Below are 19,269 nucleotides of genomic sequence, written 5' to 3' on the forward strand. Positions count from 1 at the left end.
GGTTTGCCGTTGCCTTCCCCAGTTATCTACACTTTACCCCCCCGCAAGCTGGGTACTCATTTTACCGACCTCGGAAGGATGGGAGGCTGAGTCCACCTTGAGCTGGCTACCTGCAACTGACTTCCGTTGGGATTGAACTTAGGTCGTCAGCAGGGCTTTGACTGCAGTACTACCCTTGCAGGGTAGAAAACAGAAGTTAAGAAAGACACAGTGATTCTTACATTTGTGAAACTAGAGGTTGTGACATTTGAAATACCATGGGGCAGACAGGATGGATCCAGTTGGAAGAAATGAATAAAATACATAAATAAAACCTTCCATGGCTGGATGACTGGGGAAAGTGTCAATGAATGTATAGAATGAGTACCTGAGAATGCTATACTTGGGCAAAATATTAGATTCAAATGTCTTTGGCTGCAACGTGAGAGAGAATAAAGGGAAAGGAAGCACACAGGTTGCACTTGGCAAGGGCTGAAGACCAGTGTGCATACCCAGTCTGGCCTGTGCAGAGTCCTCAAACTGCATGCCGATTGCAAGAATTGACGTGGCACCCTACTGATCCCACCTTACCTGAAGGAGGGGGTTCTGAGAGATGGGCACACCCAGTTCAGTCCCAGCATCCAGGCAGCAGTTTAAGTCCTGGGGCCCTTGGCAGCTTGTTCTCCAAACATGCTGTGGGTTTCCTCTAATGTTGTTTAGGCTTAAAAATACTAGGCTCCTTTGACCCAGGTTATTTACCTTATTGGGATCAGCAGCTCAGGCAAACAGCAATGCAATCTTGGGCTGGTTTTGTGTTCCAATTAATGAACCTGGGTTTGTTTTCCTCTCTGGGACAGGCGCAGGTAGCAGCGTGCACCACAAATGCAATAGTGCCAAACACCGCATCATATCACCAAAGGTCGAGCCGAGGTCGGGCGGGTACAGCGCCCACTCCGAGGTGCAGAACAATGACGTCTCCGAAGGGAAGAACGAGCACAGCCACGGCAAGTCCTCCAGCAGGGAGAAGAGGAACGGCAAAGTGGCAAAGCCGGTGCTTCTCCACCAGAACAGTACGGAGGTCTCCTCGACCAATCAGGTCGAAGTTCCCGACACGACCCAGAATTCTCCCGTGTCCATCAGCAGCGGACTGAACAGCGATCCGGACGTGGCCGACAGCCCAGCAGTCACCGGGGTCTCCAGCATGGCCGTGGCCTCCGTGATGGGCAACCTGTCACAGAGCGCCACGGTCTTCATGTCGGATGTCACCAGCGAAAGCGTCTATACCATGTCGCCCACTGCCGGCCCGAATCAGCACCTCCTCGCCTCGGACACCGCCGCGCAAGGACTGGTGCTGGCCGTGAGCTCGGACGGCCACAAGTTTGCCTTCCCCACTGCCAGCAGCTCAGAGGGCCTCTCCATGTTGCCCGCCAGCGTCTCAGAAGAGCTGGTGCTCTCGACGACGCTCGACAGCAGCAGGAAGATCCCAGAAACCGCCATGAACTTCGACCCGGACTGCTTCCTTAACAATCCCAAGCAGGGACAGACGTACGGAGGAGGGGGCCCCAAAGGTGACGGCATCGGCACCAACATCCGGCAGTCGCCCACGACGGAGCGCGGGTTCAACTTCAGCGCGGCCCTCACCAAGGAAATCAAAACCGAGGACACGTCCTTTGAGCAGCAGATGGCCAAGGAGGCCTTCTCTTCCTCTTCGTCGTCCAACTCGCTCACCCTTACCACCGGTTCCGGTTTGCTCCCCTCCGGAGGAGGACTGAGCCCGAGCACCACCTTGGAGCAAATGGACTTCAGCGCTATCGACTCCAACAAGGATTACGCCTCCAATTTCAATCAGGCCGTCCAGAGTCCCCACGTCCACCAGACCCCTTCCCCCAGCTTCTTCCTACAAGACGCAGGCAAACCTCTCCCCCTGGAGCAAAACGCTCACGGCAACCTGGGCGACGCGAGCGGCTCCTTCGTCAACCCTCTAGGGCTCCCCAATGTGAAGACCGAGGCCTCCTCCCAAAACGCCTCCAACTGCAACGGCACAGTGGAGGCCCGGATCGAGTCCACTTCTTCGCTTCAGCTCATGCAGTTCCAGGCCAACTTTCAGAGCATGGCGGCAGAAGGGGAAGTCCCCATGGAGACCTCGCCGCAGGTGGAAGGGAACGAGAACCTGCTGAAATCGGGGGACCTCCAGACCTGCAGCACAGAGCACTATATGCAGCCGGAAGCCAACGGCACCTTGAGAAACGGGAGCAACCTGCCCATCCTCCAAGGGAACATGGTGCAAGGCCTCTACCCTGTCGCCCACCCGAGCTTAAACAACAACTCCAACATGGAGCTGAGCTTGGACCACTTCGACATCTCCTTTAGCAACCAGTTTTCGGACCTGATCAATGATTTCATCTCGGTGGAAGGCGGGGGCAACACCATTTACGGGCACCAGCTGGTATCTGGGGAGAGCGCTGGGCTGCCACAGCCGGAGGACGGGAACCGGGCTTCCTACAGCCAGGCGGAGATGTGCATTCCCTGCTGCAGCCCCCAGCAAGCCAACCTGCACCTCAGCAGCACAGAGAACGGGGCCGGCGCCATGGCGTACATGCATGTGACAGAGGTGGTGTCAGCCGCCACGCAAGGCACACTCGGGATGCTCCAGCAGAGTGGGCGCCTCTTCATGGTGACGGATTACTCGCCAGAGTGGTCTTACCCCGAGGTGAGCTCTAAGGCTAGTTCAGCTTTTCGCTCCTTGCAGGGTTCTTGTCTCCAGGAGCCCTTTTCCTTGGGAGAAATGTAATGAGATATCGAAACTTCTGCTAAACCACTGGCCTGTCAGCATTGGCTAAGGTCCAGTTCCCATGTCCATCTCTGACGCGGGGATCCATGCACAGTCACCGGCATCTTCCCACCGAGTGGTGAGGAAGACCTTTCCACTCATTCGACTTCTCTAGTATTTTGATTTGCCAGGGACGAGCAGGGAAGAAGTGGAGATCCAGCGTGGTGTAGTGGTTAAGAGCGGTGGTTTGGAGCGGTGGAGTCTGATCTGGAGAACCGGGTTTGATTCCCCACTCCTCCACATGAGCGGCGGAGGCTAATCTGGTGAATTGGATTTGTTTCCCCACTCCTCCACATGAAGCCAGCTGGGTGACCTTGGGCCAGTCACAGCTCTCTCAGCCCCACCCACCTCACAGGGTGTCTGTTGTGGGGAGGGAAGGCAAGACTGTTTAAGTCTCCCTTAAGTGGTAGAGAAAGTCGGCATATAAAAATCATCTCTTCTTCTTCGTCCTCGCTGCCTGCCAGGGCAATGCAAGTGAAATGGGAAGACAGGCAGGCGGACTGGGGGACCAAAGAATAACTGGGTGCCCAGAACATCTTCATTTGTTCCAGGGAAGGAGGGCAGGGAAGCAAACCCTTCCGTAGCCCGTTCTAGCCTTTCTAAAGTAGTGTGTGAAGCAGAGTTAGGGGGAATTGGATCAAGGCTTACTAAACTTGCCTGTGGTGTCGAGATCTCCACTCCAAGCCCCTCAGTCCATTCATCTCTTCCTCCCATGCTGATCAGATCCTCGTAGTTTCCTGACTTGAGGAAGTTCCAGTGGTAGGACAGTGTGGGATACTCAGTATCCTTGCACGTTTTGTCTCACTTCTGGACCTCTCTAGTTCCTGCTCCTTCGGCACAGCAGGTTGGGGTCTCAGAGGGATGGTGGTACCGCCGGAAGAGTCGTGTTGTGCATTAAGCCAAACCTTCTCTCTCTGCGAATTCTTTTGAGAGCATCTTTCTGTCTTTGCCTTTCTGCCACATGAGGGCACCAGAGCAGCAGCAAATGCAACTAAGGCTCTGGTCGGAAGACTTCATATCCTTCTCCGAGACATTTTTCTATTCAGCAGAATGCCAAGGGAACACACCAAGCCCTTTTGCCTAGAGATGACAGAGGAACACACCCAAACCCTGTATGTACAACTTAGGGAGCCAGCATGGTGTAGTGTTTAAGAGCGGTGGTTTGGAGCAATGGGCGCTGACCCGGAGAACCGGGTTTGAGTCCCCACTCCTCCACATGAGCGGCGGAGGCTAATCTGGTGAATTGGATTTGTTTCCTACACACGAAGCCAGTTGGGTGACCTTGGGCTAGTCACAGCTCTCTTAAAGCTCTCTCAGCCCCACCTATCGCACAGGGTGTCTGTTGTGGGGAGGGAAAGGGAAGGTGATTGTAAGCCGGTTTGATTCTTCCTTAAGTGGTAGAGAAAGTCGGCATATAAAAAACAACTCTTTTTCTTCTTCTCTCTGAAATCATACTCTTATTGTCTGTTTCCAGCTTCAGACCATAAAGCAATTTCCTACTCTGGGAGTCAAAGTAGACTTTAGGTGGGAGACAGAGATCAGAATCTCCTGGCTTCTTTATAATCCATGTGAAGCTACACGTTTGCGGGGGACGGGACACGGCTGCTTCACCCTTTCCTCTTCAGCCCTTTGTCAACCCAGAATCAGTCTTTTTTTTTCCACCGTAAGGACAAATTAATATAGATCTCAGTAGACAAGTAGTATCTTTTCTACACAGTTGGAAAAATAATGGATGGTAGGGATTAAAAGAAAAACAGCCAAAGGGGAAATAGTTCAGTTCTTTCCAATTCCCCTCACTGTTCTTTCCATGGCTGTTTTTCATGTTTTAAAAAATGGAAGTGTTGCAGTAAGCCTGTTGCAGTAAAAATAAAAAGTATCTTGTGGCGCCTTTCAAAGACTGATAGATATGTTGAAGCAAATGAGCTCTGACCCTCCTTGTGAAACCCCCTTCCCTTTTTCTGAAGGGACATCGAGGAAGCTGGCTTTTCTCTCTTTTTCCCCCGAGTTGCTGCTGTGACTTTTATAATCCCTTTTTATTGGAGTCAACATTGATGGGTTTTGATATTGCTGTTGGGGTGTGTGTGTAAAATGGTTTAATTGTAAAATAATTCAAATGAACCACTGTGAGGTCCCCTTGTCAGGGAACGGATGGGCCCCGGAAGATCAGACCAGAACTAACAGGTTGAAATTAAATCAAGAGAGTTTGTGGCTAAACATTAGGAAGAACTTTCTGACATATTGTCGAAGGCTTTCACAGTCAGAGTTCATTGGTTCTTGTAGGTTATCCGGGCTGTGTGACCGTGGAAAGAAAAATACCAAGACCACGGTCACACAGCCCGGATAACCTACAAGAACCAACTTTCTGACAGCTAGAGCGGTTCCTCAGTGGAACAGGCTTCCTCGGGAGGTGTTGGGCTCTCCTTCTTTGGAGGTTTTTAAGCAGAGGCTAGATAGCCATCTGTCAGCAGTGCTGATTCTATGACTCACTATGAATTTAGGCAGATCATGAGAGGGAGGGCAGGATGGGATGAGCTTGTGCTCGACTTTTGTGGCCCTTTCTTACATGCCCAGGGTAATGACGATTGCCACTTTGGGGTCAGGAAGGAATTTTCCTCCAGGCCAGATTGGTCCAGGGATCCTGGAGCGATTTTTGCCTTCCTCTGGGCATAGAGCAGGGCTCACTGGGGGAGTGGAGGGGAGGTAATTGTGAATTCCTGCATTGTGCAGGGGATTGGACTAAATGACCTTTGGGGTTCTTTCCAGCTCTACGTTTCTATGTTTCTTAGTGTAATCATTTTATCAATAATTGACAATTTCTGCTGTCCCAATTTTTCAGATGGGCGACAGAGGTGAATAGCTTCTCACCCAAGGCAGAGAGTAAATTGAACGTTAAACCCAGATCTGCCAGATCTAAACTCACCATGATAATCTTCAAAAGATTATTGACAGAAATGAGATGGCCTGGGACTAGATATGGTCACCCCCAATATTCTCCCTCACTGAATAGCATAAAGACAATCAAACAAAGCCTGTGATTTCCAGTTCCTGGCTGAAAGCCACCATTTGCAGATCTAGATGGGAAAACCTTCTTCTGCCCTAGTTTTTCCACAACGATCTGCCCTATTTGCTTGACACTGATTTATCCCACAGTCAATTTGGGATCATCCTGTTATGCTGGGAGCCCCACAGGTGATTTTCTCATGTTTCCCCTATATCTTATGTTAAGTTTGCAGGGCAGGAGAGACTCTGCTGGGCCTGGTCCAGATGCCTGCACAACCCCTCCCATTCTCCTTTGCCACCTGACATTATCTGCTCTGTTTTCTTTGCAGGGGGGCGTGAAGGTACTTATCACAGGCCCATGGCAGGAAGCCAGCAATAACTACAGCTGTCTGTTTGATCAGATCTCTGTGCCTGCTTCGTTGATACAGCCGGGGGTGCTGCGCTGTTACTGCCCAGGTGAGGAATTCTGATGCATTTGTGCTAAAAAAAATATACAACCTCTGCCTGTATATTTCACAGTTTCTGTGTATGTGTGGGGATTCCTTTGCAGTTTTGTAATCCGTGCTTGTGAACATAAAGAATTACTTTCCTGGATCAGATCTAGCTCATCATCTGCTTTTGAACAGCCACCAGCCACGTGTCCTGGGAAATGAATGAAACTTTTTGTTATTAGACTCCAATATCTGATACTCTTAAGGCAGGGGTGTCCAATCTTTTGGCTTCCCGGGGCCACACTGGAAGAAGAAGAATTGTCTTGGGCCGCACATATAATACACAACACCATCTTGGGCTGCACATAAAATACACTAACGATAGCTGATTCATAATGTTTTAAGTAAGTTTACAATTTTGTGTTGGGCCGCATTCATAGCTGTCCTGGGCTGCATGCTGCCCAGGGGGCGCAGTTTGGACAGGCCTGCTCTAAGGTGTACTCACACATCAACACATGAAGCTGCCTTATACTGAATCAGACCCTTGGTCCATCAAAGTCAGTATTGTCTACTCTCCAGGGTCTCAGGCAGGGGCCTTTCACAACACCTCCTGCCTGATCCTTTCAATTGGAGATGGTAGGGATTGAACCTGGGACCTTCTGCTTGCCAAGCAAATGCTCTACCATTGAGCCACAGCCCCTCCCCTAGACACAGCCCCTCTTGATTATAGACGAGGTTTGGTTTAACTGTCAAGACTGTGGTTCTTATAACACAAATCAGAGAAACTTGATGCATGATGTTTCTATGGAAGAAGGCTACTGCCTGCAAAAATTCATGCCTGCCCATTAGCGAGCATTTTGTCATCATTTTTTACATGGGAATCTCAACTGAAGATATCTCTGTTCTCTTAAATGCTCCCATCTGGAGAAGAAAGAGATTCAAGCCATGTGAGGTGGCTCCAGTGAAAACTTATGGAATTCACTGCTAGAGGATGTGAACCACAGCCCTTGTCTTTGGAGGATGCTACTGCAAGGATGACTTGATAGAACCTCTGTGTTCAGAGGCAGTATACATTTGAGTACCCGATGCTGGAGATGAACTTGGAATGGCTGTCCTTACCATGCCCTGCTTAGGAAGGCATCTGGTTGACTGCTGTTGGAGACAGATTAGATGGAGCTTGGTGTCATCCAGCAGGCATCCTCTTATGTTCTTCTGGTGTCTTTTTTGTACTCCTGTCCATTTTACTAAGGCCTTTTATGCATGGCTGTTTCTCTTGCGGTCATCCCTACGACAATGTCTGGTCTTTGTGTTGATTATGCATGCCGTTTACGACTGTCAGAGGTCGCCTCGCTCTCCCCCTGCGTTTCCCTGCGTTTTGCCCGCGTTTTCAAATTCAAGATCTCTGAAAACATGGTCTCTGAAAAACAAGACTGAAAACATGGGCAAAATGGGGGCAAACGCGGGTGGGGAAGCGAGGTGACCTCTGAAGGTCAGAAATGGCATGCATAATCAAAATAAAGACCCGAAGTCATCGGAGGGGTGAAAGGGAGGGACACAACCATGCATAAAAGGCCTAAGTGAGGGGATGTTTATAAGAACAGAAAAACCCACAGAAGAATGATTGGGTTTTTCTGTAGTGAGATTTCCCAATCAAAAATGAATATGTAAACAAGCCCTACAGCCCCGTAGTGCAGAGTGGTAAGCTGCAGTACTACAGACAAAAGCTCTGCTCACGACCCGAGTTCGATCCCGACGGAAGTTGGTTCCAGGTAGCCGGCTCAAGGTTGACTCAGCCTTCCATCCTTCCGAGGTTGGTGAAATGAGTACCCAGCTTGTTGGGGGTAAAGGGAAGATGACTGGGGAAGGCAACGGCAAACCACCCCGTAAACAAAGTCTGCCTAGTAAACGTCGGGATGTGACGTCACCCCATGGGTCAGGAATGACCCGGTGCTTGCACAGGGGACCTTTACCTTTTTAAACAAGCCCTTGGTGTCAGGGTTCCCGGGTACTTTTTGGTGCCACAGATTTAGATGTCACAGCCTCCCCATTCAGACAAGGAACATGGCATTGCCCTCCTATTGCACGCTGCCTCTAACGCCACCTCAGAGCACATGGGGGAATAGTTTGGACTCACCATCACATATCCCTTTCGGAAAACTGTATTGCTGTCAGGTGCTCAGTGGATGGTTCCTGTACCCCCAATGTAAGTTAGACCTATTTGCAAAGGTCCCCCCTTTTATTCACCGTGCGTCCCTTTTTTTTCAGCTCATGACACCGGGCTAGTCACTCTGCAAGTTGCCTTCAACAACCAGATCATCTCCAACTCCGTGGTCTTTGAGTATAAAGCGAGGGCATTGCCAACCCTGCCTTCCTCTCAGCACGACTGGCTGTCCCTGGATGGTAAGAAGGGCAAACTGCGTTCCCACACAGCAGCGGGGGGTGGGGGGATGAGGGTGGGTGAAGGTCCTTGCTTTACTGCTGGCACCCCTCCACTTTGGCGATGAGATACACACACACATAGTTCCGTCTTGAAAAGATGCTCTAGTGAGTGAGGCCCAGTTGGGTTTGGTGCAGCGTTTTTTGTAGGATAACTTTTAAAATTACTGCAGCACTAAGTGACGTTTTGCATGAGCAAAAATGAGCCATCACAGGTCAAAGAACAGAAGCAGAATTTCCATATCTTCGCTTTTTCAATGGAGCCTGTCCATATGTTCAGCTGCCAGTGATCAAGTGAAATACTTGCACGCATGAACAGATCTCAGATGGGAGGGCCAAAAAAGACATGGCATTGTGATTAGATCTCCCCAGTGTTTTAAAAACAGCTAATAGGAGGAGCCCGTGGCGCAGAGTGGTAAGCTGCAGTACTGCAAACTCAGTAGTCCAAACTCTGCTCACAACCTGAGTTCAATCCCAACGGAGGTTGGTTTCAGGTAGCCAGCTCAAGGTTGACTCAGCCTTCCATCCTCCCGATGGGTACCCAGCTTGCTGCGGGTAAAGGGCAAAATGAGTACCCAGCTTGCTGCGGGTAAAGGGAAGATGACTGGGGAAGGCACTGGCAAACCACCCCGTAAACAAAGTCTGCCTAGGAAACGTCGGGATGTGACGTCACCCCATGGGTCAGGAATGACCCGGTGCATGCACAGGGCCTATGGCATGGTGGGAGAAGGGGGTTAACCCTTCCTCTCCTGAACGGTTTTGTCTGCTGAAACTGACCTCCTTCTACTGTTGTTAACCTTGGAAGAAAACCAAGACGTTCCAAGAGAAGGTGGCTAATACAGTTTGGCTGGTTCAATTCATAACTATTAAAGAGCTACACCCCTTCTCCATCACACCATGTGTTGCGTGTAAAGTGCCATCAGGACACAGCTAACTTATGGCGATTGGTGACCCCAGCAAGGGGCTTTCAAGGCAAATGGGAAGCAGAGATGGTTTGCTTTTGCCTTCCTCTGCAGAGTCTTCCTTGGTGGTCTCCCTTCCAAGTACCGACCTTGCTTAGCTTCCTAGATTGGGCTATACCATGCTGCCTTCCACCATCACACCATAGGCCTGATACAAATTAGGACCCCAAACAGCAGTTAATAGCCTTTTTAAAATGCTGGGAAGAAACCATCGCAGATCTTACAGTGTCATGCTTGTTTTGGCCCTCAGAGTTTATGCCACATGTGAATGCTGCTAATAGATTCGGAATGTAGAAGAGAGCCCTTTTCATTGAATGGCAGGTTCCAGCTAGTGTCGGTTATACATTATGAAACAGACTAGTTTGAGCAAAAATATACCAAAGATGCAAATATGGAAAACTCATGATCTTACAGTGCTGAGGAAATATCTCCAGCTGTTCTTTTCCCCAAAGGGAAGATACTGAATCTTGGCTAGAAAACTGTGTTATGTCCACAGGTCCTATCCAAAGGCATGCACAGAAAGCTGAATGCATGATCCTCTTTATTGGCACAGCGGTGCCCTTGGAAGACTGGACTGCGTCTGGGCCCATGAGACCCCTTCCGTCCCCCCACACCACCTCTGTGGGGTGCAGATCATTGTACCCCCTTCCCTGTGCAGGATGGTAGAGTCATTCGCTCTTCGAAGACTCTTCTGCCTGGCTCTGAGGTCCTTAGTTAACTCCTGTCTGGAAATTCACCAAGAGTCAGGGCAGAACCTCTAAGTGTCTTTTCGCATCATATAAGAGGATGCACAAAAGAAGAGATCCTGACTCCTAAGGTGCAGTTGGCCTCTGGGCAGGACCCCACACACACACACCCAGAATCCTTCAGGGGCCCTTTCTGAAGATGCAGCTATGCCTTCAGCAGAGTCTTGAGAGGCAGCACAGAAGCTCCTTGGAAAAGGTTCACTTGCCGAGGGGCCCAATTAGATGAAGAAGCAGGGAAGCTGTGATTGGGTCTCCCACATTTTAAAAAAGCAGTTGACGGGGGAGCTAATTCAGATCCAGCCACAGAGCTGGGGAGGAAGAACCAATCTCCCCCTTCCAGCCATTTTTTGATGCAAGCCACCTGCATCCCTGTCCTCCTCTCAACTGGTTAAGCCCAGATCGTCTAGGTATGCCCTTGTTAACAGCATAGAAGCCATTAGGAAAAGGTGATAAGCTTTTTAATATTTCTACACACACACACACAGAATAGGGCTGTGTTGTGTTTCCCAAAATACCATCGGCCATTAGCAAGGGAGGAGAGAGGGCGACGCAAAATGCCAATCTGCCCCTGAAACGCAGGAGAAGCAGAGATGGCAGCTTCACTGCCTGCCCTGCCCCCCCCTTCGCCTTTCAGCTTTGGATGAAAACATGTGCAGGACCGGTTGTGGAGTGGTGGTGGGGGGATGTGCCTGCACACACAAGAGAGAGAGGTGTGATGGGAGGGGAAAGAGGGAGATTGCAGCTGTGAACAAAGTAGGGCATCGCTAACACAAACCACACACACAACCGGAACAGCTGCAATGCAGAGGCCTTGTAAGGGGGAAAGGGTGGAATAATTATGCCATCTCCTCTACCTCTGCTGCTGGCACGGGCTTTGTGCTAAAAGTGCTGCAAATGTCCCTGTTTGCTCTTCCTGTGTATACACAAGAAGGAAGCCCAAACTTTGGGGTTCTTATTCATGAGTAGAGCTACTGGTGGCAGGAAAGGGATTTCCCCTCTCTTTTGAATACATGCATCTCCCAGATGGATGTGTGGTTGAAGCATGGTTGCCAATGTCCAGGTGGTGGCTGGAGATCTCCCGCCATTACAAGTGATCTCCAGGTTGCAGAGATCAGTCCACCTGGAGAAAATGGCTACTTTGGAAGGGGGACTCTATGGCACTATACCCCACTGAAGTCCCTCACCTCCCCAAACCCCACCCTCCTCAGGCTCCACCCCCTCCCAAATCTCCAGGTATTTCCCAACCCAGAGCTGGCAACCCTAGTTTGAAGGCAGTGGGGAGAGGTCAGCAGGAAGAACCATTCAACACCAGCAAATGGTCTCTTCTCTTTGTTCATCGATGTATGTTTAGCATCATGGCAGGGGTGTGAATTTTCTGCTGCACGCGTCTCGGCCCTGCCAGAGCTACTCAAGAGTAAGGCGCTCAGCCTGCCACTCAGCCAACAACTGCCCCAGTTGCTAAAGTGCCACGTTCCACTTCCCTCAACAGTGAAGGCTGGGGGAGCCAGCATGGTGTAGTAGTTAAGGGCGGTGGTTTGGAGTGGTAGACTGATCTGGAGAACCGGGTTTGATTCCCAGCTCCTCCACATGAGCGGTGGAGGCTAATCTGGTGAACTAGATTTGTTTCTCCTCTCCTACGCGCAAAGCAAGTTGGGTGACCTTGGACAAGTTGCAGCTCTCTTAGAGCTCTCTCAGCCCCACCTACCTCCCAGGGTGTCTGATGTGGGGAGGGGAAGGGAAGGTGATTGTAAGCCGGTTTGAGTCTCCCTTAAGTAGTAGAGAAAGTCGGCATATAAAAAACAACTCTTCTTCTTCTGTCTTGGCCCCATCCTGTTCTCCATTCAGATACCCTTCAGAAGGGAGCTGGAGGCCAAAAGTGAGACAGAGAGAGCTTCATTCTAGCTGACAGGCTCTTAGGGGCCACGGCAGAGTCACTGTTGACATGCATAGTGGCCCTGCCTGATAACGGGTTTATGCCACGTTGGCAGTTGTGGCTTTCTCACAAAGGATTGTGACAAGGGAGCTCAGAATTCAGTGGCTAGCCAGTCCCGACAGAACTGCAGGTCCCAGGAACATCCGATGAACCTGCCAAAACTGAGGGACAAACTCCTGTAAGAATACGGGCGAAAACACATGGTTGCTTTATCCCCCTTTAATCCCTGTTTTAGCCAGGATCGAACACACATTAGGTGAAACGCATGTGTTCGATCCTGGCTGAATCCTGGCTGAAACAGGGATTAAAGGAGGATAAAGCGACCATACGTTTTTGCCCTACATCATGATGAATTCCTTTGGGGGAGGGATTATTTCAAGCACAGGATTGTCAGGAAGGAGCAGGGAAGTGATGACCCCCCCCCCATGCTGCTTTACAGCTAATCACAACAAAAGCCATGTGATACTTTTTAAGACCAACCTAAATGATACAAAACAAGCGTGCGAGCTTTCAGATTCTCTCTAGAACTTTTTGATCAAGCTGGATTTTAGAACAATGCATGTGTATGCGAGGGGGAGATTTGAGGCCATGATTTTGAGGCCTTACGTTCTATACAAGCTGCCGATGGAGGGCATCACCCCCACCCCCGTTTGTTGTTTGTGCTTTTTTTTTTCCAACCATGCAGCTTGATGAACAGTTTCGGAAAACTTTAAAGTTTGCAGTTTTGTTGTTTTCGGTTAGTCTTAACAAAAAGCATCACGTGGCTTCTGTTTCTGGGTTTTTCCTTTGAGCAGCACAGCTCCCTGGAAGCTGGAGCTTCTTTAGCTAGTTTGGGATCTTCCATGTGAAAGGGATGAGGGCTGTTAAACTAGTTTGCCCCTACTGCATTGATGGATGAGGAACCTGATGGGACCCTTAAGGCTTTTCTTCCTGACTGGGGAGACACAGCTGGGTAGCTGATTCTTCTGTGGGTTTGCCTTTGATTTGGCCCCACACACCCCAGCAAGGGGTCCCATTCCTGTATCATGGGGCCCAGGTGAGATGGAACTCCGCATATATGGATATCGCCGTATGTTCTGGACCTTGTATTCAGATTTCATTTGCAACCTCATTTAGCTAACTGGCCAGCGTGGTGGTTTGCAATGGTGGAGTCTGATCTGGAGAACCGGGTTTGATTCCCCACTCCTCCTCATGGGCGGCAGAGGCTAATCTGGTGAACTGGATTTGTTTCCCCGCTCCTACACATGAAGCCAGCTGGGTGACCTTGGGCAAGTCACTCTTAGCCCCACCGACCTCCCAGGGTGTCTGTTGTGGGGAGGGGAAGGGAAGGTGATTGTAAGCCAGTTTGATTCTCCCTTAAGTGGCAGAGAAAGTCGGCATATAACCAACTCTTCTTCTTCTTCAGATAGGGCATTCAAAATGCTTGTCATATTTAACACAGAACAGATGTGGGTGTGAATTACAGATGTGGGACATGCAGCATTACATGGGGAATATAAACTCTCAGCAATTCAGGGTTGCTTACCCACACACAGTATGAACACAAGTTGGGTTTGGCTTCCCACGTGTGGGTTTTGAGAATGTCATGGCTTTTCATAGGCCAGCGCAAGAGACCCTTGTGAGTGCAGTTGGGGCATAAACTCTGCACCTAAGACCAGAAGTCAGGAACACTGTTGGTTCCTAATTTCAGATACCCAAAGATGAAAAATGAAATGTTTTTAGAATGCTAGTGTGGGAAGAAGCTGGTTCTTCCATGCAGTCTGGGAAGTCCAGTGATGCTGGAGCCACACGGCAAAGGCAGTAGCTCCCACACCCTAAAGCTAATGATGTGCCCAGGGAAATGAAGCTGTGGATAAGTGCTCCATCCAGAGGGGTTGGTGGTACACTTTTATCTTAGCAAGAGACGCTGCTGTGACTTCAGTTCCCAGACAGAGCAAGGAACACACCAGAGACCACCTGTCGGCAAACCACAACACTGGATGGAATTAGCTTGTCTGGTCCGTTTCACCCCATTTTCACCCCCATGGGGTAGGTTTGGGGGGGTACGTTCTCAGTAAATATGTGCAAAGGCCGTCTGCGAGACCCATTTTCGCAGTTGCAGCCTTCTGAGGACAGCTGGATCGCACGAACCAGTTTTGCCAATAGAACAAAGGGAGCGGAAGGCAGAGCAAAGGTCCCCATACCCAGCCTCCAGTAGCTACACCCAGTGGTGGAAGAAATTGCTGGGGAAATACACGAAGGGAGGGAAAGCTGGTGCCTTATTGGGGACAGAACTTTCCATCCCTGGAGAGCCAGGTCCGAAGAGGAAGCAACTAGTTATAAACGCGTGGCAGCAGCGGCGGGCTGGGTCTAAAAATATTGGTTGCCAGGAGACAAAGAGGGCCCACCCACAACTAGAAGGCTATCATTTACTTTTTATTAATTTTTATTTTTAACACACTAATTAGTTTAAGGGCCCCAACTTCATCAGGGGCCCTAGGATCGCCAGGTCCCCCTTCGCCACCGGCGGGAGGTTTTGGGGGCGGAGCTTGAGGAGGGCGGGGTTTGGGGAGGGACTTCAATGCCATAGAGCCCAACGGCCAAAGCCGCCTTTTGCTCCAGGTGAAACGATCTCGATGGGCTGGAGACTGATTGCAATAGTGGGAGATCTCCAGCTAGCGCCTGGAGGTTTAGCAAACAAAGATCAGCGTGCTGTAACTTAAGCTAGTAAACAACAAACCAGCAGTATACTGCGAACAACGTAATTTATCCAGAATAAGAGAATATAGAATCCGTTGTACATATAGTGCAAAAACGGACAATGTCCAAATCAAAAACAGTCACAATTGCCACGAAAAGGAATCATTGTCAGTCCTAGGAAATTGACTAGGGAAGTGTCCTTTTCTCCAAGAGGTAAAATAACTTGTCTACAGACATCCTGTTTCGGCTTAAAACAGCCTTCCTCATGTTTACACGTAAAGGCTTTGAAATGCAAAACATCAGAGGTCTCTCAAACATCAAGAGAGGGTTCCGGTGAAATCACACCTTGAGCTCAGAGTAGATTTACAATAGGAAAGCTACTGTGAAATGGGGGTATAGGAGCCTCTGGCTATAGCACCTTTCTCCCAAACTGGAGAGACTTTCCCACGGGAAGAAAAGGTGTGGGGGGGAGACACGGAGCTTGCTATCCAGGGCTCGACTGCATGCCCATTGTCCGTTTTTGCACTATATGTACAACGGATCCTACATTCTCTTATTGTGGATAAATCACGTCGTTCGCAGCATACTGCCGGTTTGTTGTTTCCCAGTGCCTGGAGGTTGGCAACCCTGAGGAGCCCACTTGCCAGACCCAGGGGCCAGCCCGCCACTGCGTGGCGGAGATGCCCCCTGCGCTCCAGGTCCTGCGCCCACCCGGACTAGAAACTTGCCGCGCGCTGCCCTGCGGGCTTACTCGGGAGCAAGCCTCGCGGAGTTCCTCGGGGACGATCCCCGGGCAGGCGTGGCGCCTATGCTGGAGGCAGGCCCGCGGGTGGGGTGGGGTGGGATGGGGAGACGAGAGCCGCGCATCCCCCCACGGAACGGGGCGGGGGAGGCGGCCGGTCCTCCCTCCCAGCCGCGCTTTGTCATAATGCGGAGCGCCCCCCCTCTCCCGACGGCTGCATTGCGGGCACGCAGCGGCGGCGGCGGGGCTGTTTCCCTCCGCTGCAGCCCGGGAACTGGGGCGCGCGCCGTCGGGCAGCCCCGGACCCCCTCCGAGCGTGGAGGGGCGCCGTCGCTGGGCCGGGGTCTGGCCGGGCATGGCCCCGGCTTTGGCGCAGCAGGGCTGGTGGACGGGAGCGGCTGCAAGCAAGGAGGCCCCGGGGGAAGCCGGGGTGAGGAGCCCGGCGGGGGTCGGAGGCTGGCACCGAGGAGGAGGAGCAGCAGCAGCCGCCCCCCTCCGTCCAGGCGAGACTCTGGCTCGCCTCTGCCGTCCGCGGCCACTGCCCGGGCATGAGCTCACCCGCCGGCTCCTGATTGGCTCCGGCGCGCCACTGCCCGGGCATGAGCTCACCCGCCGGCTCCTGATTGGCCCCGGCGCGCGTGTAAACACGGGGTGATGTCACTTTCCCGGCCGGGGATTGGCCGGCGCGGAGCCTGCCTGGAACGAGGCGCGAGGTGGAGAAGCGGGGCGAGGGGTGCGCGGTGCTGCCGTCGGGGTCCGCACGGGCTGCTCTCTGGGGCTGCGGTCGGTGGGGTCCAGATGGGGTTCGCTCCCAGGTAAGTGCGCCTCGCCCCCTCCGAGCCCGGTCTGCACGTGCGCGGGGGGGTTGCATGCATGCATGCTTACTTGCTTGCTTGCTTGCTTGCTTGACCCTGGGCGGCTCTCCACTCGGCCGAACGTGTGAACGGACTCTCAGCGAGCGAGTGTCGCGAGGCGATCGGGAGGTCTTGGTTGTGGCGGAGCTGGGACCGCCCTTTCTTGCAGGAAAGCCGTCGCTTGGCCCTGCAGGCGCAAAGGGATGAGGCTCTGGAGGGTGAGCTGCCCATTGTGGACACAGCCCTGATACCATTAGGGGCACTTTTAAGTTGAGAAGTTGTGCGTGTCAAGTGCCTTCAAGTCGCAGCTGACTTATGGCGACCCCTTTTGGGGGTTTTCATGGCAAGAGACTAGCAGAGGTGGTTTGCCAGTGCCTTCCTCTGCACAGCAACCCTGGTCTTCCTTGGTGGTCTCCCATCCAAATACTAACCAGGGCTGACCCTGCTTAGCTTCTGAGATCTGGGGAGATCAGGCTAGCCTGGGCCATCCAGGTCAGGGCAGGAGGGGTGACTAACCCTTACTCTGCTTTGTAGTCACTTTCCCTGCAGATTTCAGATGATGAGAAAAAGTATTTTGAATGGGGGGCCCCACAGGGAGAGCAGTGGAAAAGGCGGGGAGGGAGAGGGCTGAGCAGAGCATCCCTCCCCTTACTGCTTCTCCACTCAAAAATTACCCTTCCAAAACATATTCCTTCAGGGAAGCAAATGCAAGAATGAGACTGGTGCTTTCTTACATATGTTCCTTCATACAGGACAGTTAGCGCCTAAAAGCGCTTTACTGGGCGGGGAGGGGTCTGTGTTAATTTGATAAGTCTTTACGTGCACTTCAAAATGTAAGGTGTTGATGCAACTAACATGTCCGGATACTTGCGTATTGTAATGTTGTACATGTCAACAAGTTGGCTGCAGCTTAGTTGCAAACCCAGGTTGGCTGCCCTGTGATGTCTGAATTGGCCCTCATGGATGCTCCTTTGATTCTCTTTCTAGCCCTGTTCACAAGTTATAGTGAATGCTTGTACAATCCATGTACAATGTACACTTGATTTTTCTTTATGTCCGTGTTGAGTAATTTTCATGTGACATTCGACATATGTACTGCTGAATATGTCATTTAAACCTCAGATTTGTTCAGGTACTGGTCCCTGGTTTCATTTGTTAAGTTAACATGTGTTGGCTCTTTCTTGCAAAAGGCATGTACATGCAAGTTGTATGTGCATTCACTGTAACATGTGACCACAGTTTCTCTCCTGCTTGCATGCCTTGTGGGTGGTATTAAGGAGACACTGGAAGTGGAAGGGAAGTCCCTTTGAAACTGAATGCCCTTTCCAGCAAAACCTCTCCACTTGCTCACAATATTATGTTCCACCACACAATTCAAAACATTTGGGGAGAAAGCAAGGAGCCTGTGTGCATGTGTGAACTGACCTTCTGCAAAACATGAAGCAGTCCTTACTTTTGCTGCTCCCTAGCAGGTGAATGCATCCCATAGAAAACTTTTGCATCTCCTCAGACTCCACGCTTTTCGGTGGCGTCAGTTCACGCATTCACCTGGGCCACAGGTTTAAGGGATGCATGTGTGAACTAGGTTGTACTTTCTAGGATATTTCTGATGCAGCACAGTTGCTAATACTTTCACTGTTCTCCCCCCCCCCCCCCCCGTCCCCATACACAGGTGTGGGACTTCTGTGTACTCAGATTGGTCGGTCTGAGAACAGGAGTGTCCGTGGTTGGGAAGAGACTGGGCAAGCAAGGATAGTTGGCACAGCAGGACTACCCAAGTGTTCAGGCAGCAGAGGCCTTTACAACTTCCAGGGGTGGGCGATGTGGCCTGAGGTATGGGTCAGGTGCTCCAGGCAAGGGGTGCACGTGGGGACATAGTGTGGCATTCATTGGGTCCAAGATTTATACGTTTTACGTTGCTTTTGTTGCGTCCCAAAGGGCTCAATTTTAATAAGTACTTTAGGTGATAATTTTGCTGATCATAATAATTTAAAGAACTCTGGGGATATAAAGGAAATGATAGCGCTGATTCTGTGTTCCCTTCCCAACAAAATTATCCAGAGGAGAAATTTTATCATAGCTTCCTCCCTCCTGCCCCCAATATGTGTTCAGGTTGCCAAAATTTTCTGCGGCCAGTGAAGCAAAGTTTGAAGATTGTTTATGGGCTACACCCATTTCACTGCCAGCCTTGAACCAACAAGTGTTTGGTTTAGTACCAGTTTGCAAGGGGCTCTGGAGTTTCAAGAAGCCTCCCTTCCTCACAAAGAATGGTCAACTGTTCAACAGCAGAGGTGAGAGACCAAGTGTGAACCCCTCCAGCTAACAAGGTCTGACTGGGAGAAGTCCCTTCCATGCCCCACAAACACCAGACAAGTGTCTGAAGGTAGGAGGCACTTCCTGCCTTAAGACTAGTGCCGTTTTGGGGTGAGGTGTGTCCACATGCTCCATGCGAAAGACTGCCAGGCTGGCCACTGGAGATGCAGAACGGACAGGGCTCACCAGGACCTCCTGACGAAGAACACTTCCCACCCCATGTGGCTCTCCCAGCCAAAAGTCAAGTTCTTCCCTCTTCTCTGTTAGCAGGGAAGGATCTGGAAAAGCCATCCAATATTCAGAATAATAATTATATAGCACCCTCCAGAGCCTGCAAAGTATTTCAGAGATCTTTACAACTGTT

General features: G+C 51.0%; 1 protein-coding gene across 5 annotated transcripts in view; it reads left to right on the forward strand.

Moving 5' to 3' along the window:
• CAMTA1 (calmodulin binding transcription activator 1) overlaps positions 1-19,269 on the forward strand; it is an 815,188-nt gene that overhangs the window by 747,876 nt on the left and 48,043 nt on the right. For all 5 annotated transcript variants that reach the window (XM_056865058.1, XM_056865060.1, XM_056865059.1 and 2 more), the window contains exons 8-10: positions 837-2,689; positions 6,139-6,265; positions 8,506-8,640. In XM_056865058.1, the coding sequence (XP_056721036.1) occupies positions 837-2,689; positions 6,139-6,265; positions 8,506-8,640 (2,115 nt within the window). The remainder of the gene's footprint in view (positions 1-836; positions 2,690-6,138; positions 6,266-8,505; positions 8,641-19,269) is intronic.

This window comes from Euleptes europaea, chromosome 19 (genome assembly GCF_029931775.1).
Source record: "Euleptes europaea isolate rEulEur1 chromosome 19, rEulEur1.hap1, whole genome shotgun sequence".
NCBI classification, from domain to species: Eukaryota; Metazoa; Chordata; class Lepidosauria; order Squamata; family Sphaerodactylidae; genus Euleptes; species Euleptes europaea.